The sequence below is a fragment of the Puma concolor genome, unplaced genomic scaffold, assembly GCF_028749965.1.
Source record: "Puma concolor isolate L17-30 unplaced genomic scaffold, mPumCon1.1.hap2 unalloc_scaffold_22, whole genome shotgun sequence".
NCBI classification, from domain to species: Eukaryota; Metazoa; Chordata; class Mammalia; order Carnivora; family Felidae; genus Puma; species Puma concolor.
In genome coordinates this window covers 376,114-389,050 of record NW_028240228.1, presented here as the reverse complement: position 1 = coordinate 389,050, position 12,937 = coordinate 376,114, and the positions used below count along the sequence as shown (strand labels likewise).

Genomic DNA, 12,937 nt, shown 5'->3' with positions numbered 1-12,937 from the left:
CTTCTCTGGCCTTTTGTGGCCTGTGGAAACCTCAGCATTACTTATGATTCACAGTGAAAGAAGTTGTTGATATAATAAACTTAATATAAGTTTTTAGGATAGCATTCATTTCTATTTAGAGATGTGTTCTGTGAGTTTTTAAAATGTCTTCTTAGTGCCAAATTAGTGGCTTTCGAGAGTCTTTCCATCACTTCCTAAGCCCAAGATTTCCCAAGTGGTTCAATGCTATATTAAATGCGCAGCATTAATTTGTAGATTCTGTCTCATATTTTTAGGTTCCTTTTCTGTAAGATTCAACCTCATGTTTTCCAGAACAGTGATTGTTGTTATATCAACATGATTGTTGATATCAATCATCCTCACCCCTAGGAAACTGAAAGAAATAACACCAAAATGTAGTCACTCTTAAATGTGACCAAAACTATTAATTCGTGGATAATATATAGTTACAAGTTCTAGCACAAAAAACATAGCTAACTACATTGTTCAAATATTTAAAATATGTTCAATAATAGAGTTAGAATAAAATATCTTCCTTTGGTCAGTCCATAGAGCAGAAAGCTTTAAAGGTAATCGGTGAGCTACTCAGTGAAATACACTAGTGGGGATAACAAATTTCATCCTTCCATCCAATAAGCATGATTTTTTTGTGGATGATACCCAGAGAAAAATATCTTTTTCTGAGTAAATTTCTTTAACCATTACTAATTTTTTTGTTTATTAATCACTTTTCAGACTAGACTTATTTTCTTCTTTGCCACAAATTATAAACTTTTCAATAAGTTATGGAACTCTATCCCCCAGGATAGAACATACATTGTCTGCAAAAGTATGGGCGGATTAAAAGAAGCATAAATATGCTATCAAAATATCTGAAAAGTGGCAAGTATCAAAATTTAACATCTTATGTATATTTTCATCTTTAAAGGCCTTCATTGCACAGCAAAGGAAACCATCAACAAAACAAAAAGGCAACTACTGAATGGGAGAAGGTGTTTGCAAATGATATATCCAGTAAGGGGTTAAAATCCAAAATATGCAAAGAACTCATACGACTGAACACCGAAAAATGACAAATAATCCAATTTAAAAACGGGCAGAGCACATGAATAGACTTTTCCAAAGAAGACATGTAGATGGCCCACAGACACATGAAAAGATGCTCAGCATCACTAATCATCAGGAAAATGCAAATCAAAACCCAATGAGATATCACTTCACACCAATCAGAATGGGTAGTATCAAAAAGATAAATAATAAGTCCTGGTGAAGGTGAGGAGAAAAGGGAGCCCTTGTGCACTATTGGTGGGAATGTAAATTGGTGCAGCCACTCTGGAAAATAGGAAGGAGGTTCCTCCAAAAACTAAAAATAGAAGTACCATATGGTCTAGTAATTCCACTTCTGGGTATTTACAAGAAAAAAATGGAAACGCTAATTTGGCAAGATACTATGCCGTTTTGTTTGCTGCAGCATTACTTACAATAGCCAAGACGGGGAAGCAACCTAGGTGTCCATTAACCGATGAATGGATAAAGAAGAGGTGGTACACATACACATAACGGAATACTACTCGGCCGTAAAAAAGAATGAAATCTTGCCATTAATGACAACATGGATGGACCTGGAGGCTATTATGATAAATGACGTAAGTGAGACAGAGAAATACAAATATCATATGATTTTGCTTACTTGTGGAATCTAAAAAGTATAACAAACAAACAACAGACTCATAAATAGAGAGAACAGGTGGTTGCCAAAGTAGAGGTGGGTGGGGGATTAGGTGAAATAGAAGATTAAGAGGTGCAAACTTCTAGTTATAAAGAAAATAAGTCAGAGGGATGAAAAGTATAGCATAGGGAACAGAGTCGATAATGTAATAACTATGACAACAGAAGGCAACTACACTTACCATGGTGTTTCATAATGTGTGTAATTGTTGAATCGCTATGTTGTCCACACGAAACTAATGTTATATGTCAGTTATCCTTTGATTTAGAATAAATTAATGAAAAAGGCCTCTGTGCCAACCATCAGCCTATCCTGATAGATGTATCAGCTTTAAGAAGCATACAAATCAAAATCTCACCAAAATTCGTTATTAAGCAACAGAGAAGCCATCATTTCACAAAGTCAGACTTTACCTTTCCATACAGTACAAATATACTCTCAATGATTTTAAAAAATATATGAAACGGAGAAAATAAGGCCACTCTTCATTCACTGGCACCTAAGGCACTTATTGCTGGCCCTCTAACAGGCAGAACCCCTCCCATCCATTTATTCTTTGTAATTTCTCATTTATCTCCATTTCATACTTTTCAATGCCTTCCTTTTCCTCTTCTCATTTTAAAATTTCAGAATCACAGTGTATTCAAGAATAATAGCCAGGATTTCTCAACCATGGTCGCAGGATTTCTGACTAAAGCCACCTCATTCCCAACTAAGAATGAGAGGACCCCGTAGGTATGTCTTCGTAAGAGAAAACAGTCATTACCTTGTAAAAGATTTTTTTGGACAATCTTTTTCACTTAGATATGAAATAGAATTGTTAGAGAAATTCTCACCATCGACTGGCAGATTGTTCACCAACTCTCCCTGTTTCTTATCTTTGAGTTCTATCCCCATGTTTCCTGGAACTTTTTTCATGTCATTGACCTCAACCTCTCCTTCAAAGCAAAAGAAGGGAGACTTCTGGTATTACTGTGAATGATGTCGTGATTCCACACAATTAAAAAAAAAAAATTGCCTTTGTAGCATTACAGCTAACTGCTGAATGAAAAGAGACCCAGCCTAAAAAATAGGCCTTTGGGCCTACAGAGGTTTCTTGTTATTTCTAGTATAATCTCTGAATGATAGGCAGGGCAACAGAGCATGCGATTATGAGTATAAACTTCGCAGTGCATTAGAATGATACAGATTGCTGATCTAAATAGTTTTCTCAGCACTTTTATTGCTTTGAGATCGCCTCTAACTTTACCAAAACTTTCCTTCACTTTTTACTGTGTTAAACTGGAATTTAGCTTTCCGCCATAAAAGAAGGTATGCTAATTATTGGCAGAGATTTCAGATAATGACTTGGGAAACAACAAAGAGCGCTGAAGTTTTATTGCTAAAAGTTCTGATAATCTATTATCTAACTGTAGGCATTTATACATAAACATTTTTATAAGATGTGTAAGACAGATTTTAAAAGTCCATGCAATCATGATGTGGAAAGAGCATTATATTGTAATTTAGTGGAAAGAATTTGGTTCTTAGATTTCTAGTAGCATCTTACTCTTAGTTGTTATTCTATTACCTGTTTTGGCTTTTATTCCATCCATTCCATCCATTAAGATACCAACATCAAAGTTCCCATTAGCTGTTAAAAAAAAAAAAAAAAAAAAAGACTTAGTTGGGATCCAGAAAATGATAGAGCTTTAGAATGAAAACATAAAGTACCCATACTGTAAAAAAGCTTAAGGCAGAGTCCAGTATTTCCACTATTTTATTTGAGTCCATTTTTAATTTTTAATTTCAGGCTTTCTGGGGTTCAATTTGTATTTGCAAAATGGACTCGGAGTCTAGGAAAAACATTTTATGATGCCACACTAGTTCATAAACTCTACAGGACAGTTCATGCTCTCTGTGTTCATCTTTGTTCTGGCAGGGACAAGACTCATGCAGGTACCAAGAGTAAAAGAAGTAAAGGCCATAATTCTCATCTCTTGTCTTTTACTAACATACTTTCTCCTCTTCTTTCTTAATCACTGCGTGCATTTCAGTATGGCTGCTGACTAATTATTACTCTACCACTGCAGTAATTGCTATTAGTTCTTTATGACTCCAAATAATTATTATTTTTTCTTATTCTTTTCTGCTCTTTTCAGTTTATCTCTTGATTCATCTTTCCATACTCATGAATTATTCATTTATTAATTCATACATAAAGGGAGACAGATATAAAGCCTCACTCCAAGGAACCACCAAACAGACCAAATAATGACAGTTCTTAGGCAATAAGGCTTTGAAAGAGCTCCAGTTCCCCTCTGCTCCCTCCAGTGGTTTCCAGGCTACTAGTTTTCACTGCAAATAGAAAATGTTATTTTTCAAGGCTATTACGGAGCTGTAAGACAGAGGATGGGAATAGGGCAAATTAAAATATCACAAAGCTCACTATTCTTACTGAGATTCAGTCTTTTTTCTCTTAAATCCTCCCAGATTGCAGCAAACCTTTGGTTAATTTCCAGTTCTGAAAATGTTAATTTTGACCATTTTTGCCAGTTTGCTCATTGCTCTTATGGAGGAGAGAGTTTTTCGGTGGTTCCTATTCTGCCTTTTATCTGACATCCCCAAGTGAGTTTCTGAAGCTAAAAATAACCTCTGGCAATTGTTGATAGTCCCACTTAGTTATTTTTTTCCAGATGTCCCAGGGAAACTTAAAAGCATAAAGAAAATAAGCAAATAAAAAACTAACTACATGTTTTTCATTGGTACACAGTAGTACTTGAAAATTAAGGAATGATTCAATAAAAATATCTTTTGGGGAAAAAAAAAACTCACCCTATCAGAAGGGTATAAAACCCATGGCAAAGACATAACTAAATAGTATATGAATCATGTGAAAAAAAATATTTTTTCAGGTAAGAGGCAGTATTCAGTAAAATGTTTCTAGGTGATATTGCTTGACCTCAGTGGATTGTGCTCAGCTAAATATATTCTTTTTTGGTTTATTTAAAGTGGGGATTACTTTGTGATGCATCACACTTCAATCCTAATATTTTATTTAATACATACAATACTGACCTTGAATCGTGAAGTCTGGTCCAAGGATATGATGATCCATGCCTATATAGAAGTGGCAAAAATGTCATTCATATTGGCTGAAACCAAAGCCCTTGTTCCTGTGAAAACTACTAACCTGACTGAGGCCCCAGCAACATTCTCAGCCTCTACTAGAATACTAAGAATTGTGATACACTAGACATTAAGTTCCTTGGGTCAAGGACTATGTCTGTATTTCGTGGTCATTGTATTTCTGGCACTGAGCAGAATACATGCTATATAGTGCTCAGTAAATATTTGTTAAATAAACGAATAAGTATCAACTTTAGATTAATATATTGAGAGAAAAAATAATTCTTATTTCAGCTACATAAGTCCTATAAAAAATGTCAGCTGCAAAACCCAAATTTTCATGAAGGCATAATGATATCTAAATCACTCACCATCAACTGGTACATCTGAAGCATCTGAAGCAACTCGTACATCATTAAGTTCCTCAGCTGTAAGTCTGATTGCCATGTTTTCAAGAATAGAGTCAAGGTCATGGTCATCATCTTGCAACCCAACAAAAGAGAAAGATACGAGGATATTAAAATAAAAATCAAAATATAATATAAATTCCTAATGTATGGTGGTATCAATTTCATCATAAAAAAAAGAGGCTAAGGACATTTAAATTTTTAAAGAGAAATACTAATGGACTAAAATTATCTATTCATTTATACCCAAAATATCCCACACTGAAGATAAGCTTACATAACACAATACATCAGAATAAGGCTGAGACACCACTCAGGTTAATTTTAGCAGCAAAAACTGCAAATATAATAGTTATTTTTTATATAAACATTTATACAAGGAGATTCAGTTTGGTCACTGTATTTCAAGATATACTATCTTAAATTTTTATAGCTGGGCCTAAATTTTATTATTTCCACATCAAAAATCTAGGTAAACCTAAATATTTAGAACACCTTTTAAAAACAAGACAGAAAATTATTTAATCAGTAGGAACATATGTGTGTATTAAAACTAATCATGGAAATATATATGAGAATGGCAGGGGGCAATATTTAATAAGAAAAAAAGCAAAACACAAGAGTCTCAATCTGACATCTTTATTTGAATCTCACTCACCTTTTACATCTTCTGCACGATTCAGCAAACTAGTCTTATATATTTTTCTACTAGCTGTAGCTGCAAGAAACACATAATTTAGGTCATAGAGAAAATATCTAGACATGCTAAAACAATATCAAATATCCAAGTTCAGAAATATACAGCATAAAATAATTTGCTCCTAAAATTTACCTAGTATCTTCTAGAAATAATAAAACAAAAAATGTAAACGAAATTCTTAATATGGTAAATCAATTCTTTAGCACCTGAGACAATTATTAATATTTGCCAGGCCAAAGCAAAAACACTTCCTTATGTTGTGTTTTTTCTGAGTCCACATTTTTCCCCCTCTACTAGTAAGGATAGTTCTACATCTCTCCTCGTCCTCCTCCTTTGTCCTAGAGGTCTTAACCCAAGGCATCTCAATGGAAGGAAAAATAACTATCAATATTCCTTAGTCCAGATGGCAAGACTGATGATTGATGAGCCTCTTGATTTTGACATATTTTTAAATGGCAATTTATGTATTCCTAAATATGAAAAATAATTATCTTTAGAATTATGGATATTTTTAACTCTAACTTCTAAGTGATCTAGAATAAACATGGAGATTTGGATTATACAAAATTTGTAGGCTATAATTCTAATTCCCTCAAGATTCTACCTGATACTTGCAATGGCTGAACAACTCCCTGGATGACTATATTAACTCTCTTGAAGACTATTCTGATATTTGAAATGCCCACCATTAATTGGAAGTAATTTCTTTAGCTCCGAATGCTCTGGTGAGGACTCTATCCCCATATTTTGCAAGACATTTTCCAGGTCACTGAGGTCAACTTCTCCTCCTGCAGAACAAAAGAAGTAGAGAAAGATGACACTTTAAAAAATAGCATAATTTCCAGTTATTAAAGAGAAATAAAGCATAATGATACCTGCTAAAAAATAAGCAGTCAGCTACAGACACAAAATGAACAGTGTTTCTTTAACACTGGCAAAAGAGATGCTCCCATAATAATGGTTATAAAGTAATATTTCACAATTGAATAAGGTTCATATAATTTAAAAATTATTAGAATAATAAAGATGATCGGTACAAATAACTTAATATAGGGTATGGAAATTAAGCTAGAAATCAATAGCAAAAGCTACTAGGAAACTCCCCTAACTTTGGAAACTAAAGAATGCCTCTCTAAATAAATCATGTGTCAAAAAAATAAACCAAACTGGAAGTTAGAATATTTTGAATTGAGTAAAAATAATAATATTACATATTAAAACTTAAAGGATATGGTAAGGTTGTGCTGAGGGAAATTCACAGCCTTAAATGCATGTAATAGAAAAGATGAAAAGATCAATAACCCAAGGTTCTATCTTAAAAAGTTAGGAAAGAACAGCAAATTAAACCCCTCAAAAGGAGAAGAAAAGTTCTAAGGACAAAAGCAGAAACTACTGAAATGAAAAGCAAACTTTAAATAAAATCAATACAGCCAAATGTTGGGTTTTGGAAAGACCAACAAAAGTGATACATACCTGCACTAAGACTGACAAAGGAAAAAAAGAGAGAAAGCACAAAGAATAAATATTTCTAATGACAAAAAGGACATTACTAAGAATAGCCAAGAAGAGTTTAGAGAAGTAAATAAAATTGGGAGGATTTATGCTTCAGATATCAAGACAGATTAAATCTACATTAAAAGAGTAGGTATACTGGTGCAAGGACCAGCAGATAGACCAAAGAACAAAAAGAATAAAAAGTCCACACGTTTATTATCTTTGATTTATGAAAAAGCTAGCCTTACATTAAAGTAGGGAAAGGATCATCTTGTCAATAAATGGTGAATATCCATTTAGAAGAAAAAGGGACCCTTATCCCACATCATGTAGAAAAATCAATTGAGTGGATTATAGATCTAAATGTGAAAGGAAAATAATAAAGCTCCCACAAGATAAAATAGGAGACGTTTTCATGACCGTGGTGTATGGAAGGATTTCTTCAACAGGCTCCCAAACATTCTAACTATAAAAGAAAAAAGGTTGACTAATTCAACTACGTGTCAAAGAGAAACTTTTGTTCATCAGAAGATAAAATACAAGAGGAGACACCACACAGCACTGCCAATGCCCCCGCGGAGAAGCTGAGATCACCACCGAATTTGAAATATTTAAAGTGGATTCAAAATTGTTTCAGTAATGCAGACAATTAAGTGCGTTGTTGTGGGTGACGTTGCTGTTGGTAAAACATGACTCCTGATATCCTACACAACAAACACATTTCCGAGGATGTACCGACTCTTGGTGACAACTATGCAGTCACCATTATGATCGATAGGGGGCCATACACTCTTGGACTTTCTGATACTGCGGGGCAAGAGGACTATGACAGATTACAACTGCCAAGTTATTCTACAAACGTATTTCAATGTATCTACGAATACATTTCTACAAATGTATTCCAGTCTGTTATTCAGTGATCTCTGCCTCCTCATTCGAAAATGTGAAGGAAATGTGGGTGCCTGAGATAACTTACCACTGTCCCAAGACTCCTTTCTTGCTTGTCGGGACCCAAATTGATCTTAAAGATGACTCCTCTACGACTGAGAAACCAAGAACAAAGAGAAGTCTATCCCTCCGGAGACTGCCGAAATGATGTGAAAAGCTGGCCCATGACCTGAAGGTGGTCAAATATGTGGCGGGTTCTGCACTCACAGAAAGGCCTAAAGAATGTATGTGACGAGGCAATATTGGCTGGCCTGGGGCCTCCAGAACCAAAGGAGAGCTGCTGCTATGAACAACTCTCCAGAGCCCTTTCTGCACTGCTGGTGTCAGCATTGTACTAAAAGCAATGTTAAACTAAAGATGAAAAATTCAAATTCATTTCTGCAATAATGACAAGTGCCTTGCACCTACAAACATGCACTTGTGTGAGACAAGGCCCATAGGTATGATTCCCTTCCCTTTCTCAATATTAGTTAATTCAGTAATTGTGTATTGTCAGAAAGGGATTAGTACTAGGTTTTTATCTTGTTGTTTCAAAAATATTTTTTTTGTTGTTTAAAAGCAAGGCATGCTTGTGATGACTCTGTAATCGACGAATTTGGGTTGTTAAAGCTACTCCCAGGCTCCATCCACTCTCGAGTTGCAAATATTTATGTGCCCAACATGAAAGCAGCCAAATCCATAAAGCAACTATTAATAGATATGTAAAGGAAGAAATTGATAGCAATGAACTAACAGTAAAGGACTTTAACATCCCACTTATACCAAATATATAAAGCAACTATTATTCTGGAGAACAATCTGGGAAATCCAGTTTTTTTCTTTTACCTTTATTGGCGGGGAGGAGAGAGTATGTGGGCATTTGTTTTTATTTAGTCATGCTTTTTAAATTCATTAGCCACTGGACAGCTCTTAGGGGGAAGAGGATGGACTGACTCCACATTCCATTTCCTAGATCAAGTTTAGAACACTTGTCCCCCACCTGGTGCTCTTAGGAAGGAGTATAGTAAATGCCTCATTTAATAACATACTCATAGTTAAAAGTTGCCTTTTCTCTCCACCCATGAGTAGGCCCAGTACTGGATGAAATTCCTGAAAGTAGGGAGAACCTGTCTGGCCCCTCCTCTTTTCTAGGATGTACTCTATATGTGACTGTGACTTTCAGGGAAATTTGATTGCCATATGCTATTTTTTTGACGTTACTTTCTAACTTCTTTCACTGATAAATGAAGAAAAGTGTTTTGGGGGGTATTTTGAAATACATCCAATGGATTGAGTGTGTAATTAAAAAACATTTTTCCCTATCAAAAAAAAAGACGATAAAATATAAGTGAAAAGTCAAACTATACAGCAAGATATTTATAGTTTATATAACCTGCAAGGGACTTGTATCTAGAGTACATTAAAAAAAAAAACAAACAAACAGGTAAAAGATAAACGAAAAATGCAATAGGAATTTCTGGGAAAGATGGCAAGGTAGGAGGATCCTAAGCTCATTTGTCTCATGGATACCCCTCGATACACCCATATCAGTGTAACCAACCCAGAAAATAACCTGAAGACTGTCAGAACAGACCCCCCACAGTTAATTGAAGAGAAGAGGCCACAATGAAAAGAATGGGAGGAATAATGGAGATGTGGTTAGAACCAGACCCCCAGGAAAACCAACCACAAATGTGAGGGACGCCACAAGCACGGAAAAGGGAGAGGAAGAGATCTCCTACCAGGCACCCCAGACATGGGTGACCTGCACTGTAAAGACAAACCCCCATAATATTTGGCTTTGAAAGACAGAGGGGCTTAACTTTTTTTTTTTTTAACTTTTACAATCACTGGAGCTTAACACCTAGAATTTTAAAAATCAGTTGGCTTGGCTCTGGGAGAGCTGGAGGGCAAGAGGAAACAGTCTCCATCCTTAAAGAGACAGCATAACAAACAGCCCTGCAGGGATCCAGCATAGAAGTGGCAGTTTGAAAAGTGGCTGGGATATAGAGAAAGGAGATTTATTTACTAATCTCAGAACTTCTCCTGGAAGGGCAGGGATCTTTAGGAGACTTCTCCAAGAATAAAAGACCTGGCAGGCACCATTTCTCTCCCCTACCCTCACCCTAATCCAGATACCCAGACAGCTGCAGGAACCAGCTGGAACACTTGCCATGTAGCTTGCTAACACCGCTTGACCCACCCCTGCATTCTCCTGCAGACTGCCCCCTCCAACCATCCCCACTGGGCAGGAGTCCATCCAAAGCAGCACTAGATGCCTCTCATTTTGTAAGCAGCAGGCAGCTCCAACACTGTCCAGGACCACTCCCAAGTGACTCTTGCCCTGGGAGAGGGAACATAATCACACACATCAGTTTGACTATATTCCCAGCTCTGGGATGGGTACAGACCTCTGACTGCCAGCTCTACCCACCAATGAAGATCTCACAGCGGGCAGCAGAAAGTGAGCACCCTGATGTTTGGTGCAACCACAGCTCTGGCAAATGGGGTGAGGGCAGGCATCTGGTCTGACCCAACTCAAGCCCAAGGTGGCCCCAGACTGGCCCTTTAGCATCACAGGGACCAAACCTTGTCCACAACAGGCAAAGAAGGCCATTGCAGATGACAACTGATGGCAAACATGACTCAACAATCACAGCCCTAGGGCATGCAACACCCAGAGAAGACAGCTGAAATGCTAGTTTTTGGTGAACAGGGGACATTACACAACAGGACACTACAGGGCCTCTTCTTCATAAGACCGCTTTTTTCAAGATCAGGGACATAGCTGACTTTCCCAATACATAGAAACAGACACAGGGAGTTAGACAAAATGAAGCTGCGGCCTATGTCCCAAATGAAAGAACAGGTCAAAATCACAGCAAAAGAGCTAAATGAAACAGAGATAAGCAATATACCCGATAGAGAATTTAAAGTAATGGTCATGAAGGTACTTACTGGATGTGAGGAAAGAGTAGAGGATCATAGTGAGAAATTCAACAAAGATATGAGAAAATACAAAAAAAGAACCAGAGATGAAGAACTCATTAACTAAAATTAAAAACACACTAGAGTGAATAAATAGTAGACTAGAGGAAGCAAAAGAACAGATCATTACTGAAAGAACAGTAATGGAAAGCAACTAAGCTGAAAAGGAAAGAGTAAAAGAACAATATAAAATGAGAATAGAGAACTCAGTGACACCATCACATGTAATAACATTAGCATTATAGGGATCCCAGAAGGAGAAGAGAGAGAAAAGCGGCCAGAAAAGTTTGTTAGAAGAAATAATAGCTGAAAAATTCCCTAATGTGGAGAAGGAGACAAATCAAGATTCAGAAGACTCTGAGTCCCCAACAAAATAAACCCAAGGAAGTCTACACCAAGACACATAATAATTAAAATGGCAAAAAATAGTGGTAAAGAGAGAACTTTAAAAGCAGCAAGAGAAAAAAGTTATATGCAAGGGAAACTCCTTAAGTCTATCCGCTGATTTTTCAGAAGAAACTTTGCAGTCCAGAAGGGAGTGGTATGATATATTCAAAGTGCTGAAAGAAAACAACCTGCAACCAAGAATACTCTATCCAGCAAGGCTATCATTCAGAATAGAAGGAGAGACAGAGTTTCCCAGACAAACAAAAGTAAAAGGCATTCCTCACCATTAAACCGGTCTTACAAGAAATGTTAAGAGGAATTCTTTGGAAAGGAAAGGCCATAATCAGGAGCAAGCAAATTAGGAAAGGAAAAAAATTCACGGGGGCATACAAACATAACCAAAGTGGTAGATCAATCACTTATAAAACCAGTATGGAAGTTAAAGCACAAAAGCAGTAAAATCAATTATAGCTATAGAAATCAGTCAAGGAATTCACAAAATAAAAGGAAGTAAAATATGAAATCATACATATAAAATGTGTGTGTGGGGGGGGGGGGGGAGGGGAGAAATTTAGTGCTTTTAGAATGGGTTCAAACTTAAGCAACCAGCACCTAATATAGGCTGCTTATATGCATAGGATATTATATATAAACCTGATGGCAACCACAAATAAAAAAACGTGTAATAGATATGCAAAAAACAAAAGAAAAAGATATTGACGCATATCACTAAAGGCCATCAAACCACAACGGAAGAAAGCAAGAGAAGAAAGGAACAAAGAAGAACTACAAAAGCCACCAAAAGCTACTAGAACCGATAAATGAAATCAGCCAAGTTACAGGGTACAAAATCAATATACAGAAATCTGTTGCATTTCTACACATTAATAATGAAGTAGAGAAAGAGAAATTAAGAAAACAATCCCATTTTCAATTGCACCAAAAATAATAAAATATTTAGGAGTAAATTCAGCCACAGAGGTGAAAGACCCATACATTGAAAACTATAAAATATTGATGAAAACATTGGAAGATGACATAAACAAATGGAAAGATATTCCATGCTCATGAAGTAGAAGAACAAATACTGTTAAAATGTCCATAGTATGCAAAGCAATCTACAGATTTAATGAATTCTCTATCAAAATACCAGTAACAAATATAACAAATAGTCCTAAAATTTATACGGAACCTCAG

General features: G+C 36.0%; 2 protein-coding genes across 7 annotated transcripts in view; one reads left to right on the top strand and one right to left on the bottom strand.

The window, feature by feature from the left end:
• Window positions 1-12,937, bottom strand: part of LOC147571554 (uncharacterized) — a 197,300-nt gene that overhangs the window by 32,624 nt on the left and 151,739 nt on the right. Inside the window, 5 exon segments of the mRNA XM_086696292.1 lie at window positions 2,566-2,667; window positions 3,300-3,362; window positions 5,209-5,319; window positions 5,903-5,962; window positions 6,631-6,732. Of these exon segments, the coding sequence (XP_086552418.1) occupies window positions 2,566-2,667; window positions 3,300-3,362; window positions 5,209-5,319; window positions 5,903-5,962; window positions 6,631-6,732 (438 nt within the window).
• The window catches only part of LOC147571557 (pleckstrin homology domain-containing family M member 1-like), a 198,821-nt gene that overhangs the window by 139,884 nt on the left and 46,000 nt on the right, over window positions 1-12,937 (top strand). The gene's annotated exons all lie outside the window — the stretch shown is intronic.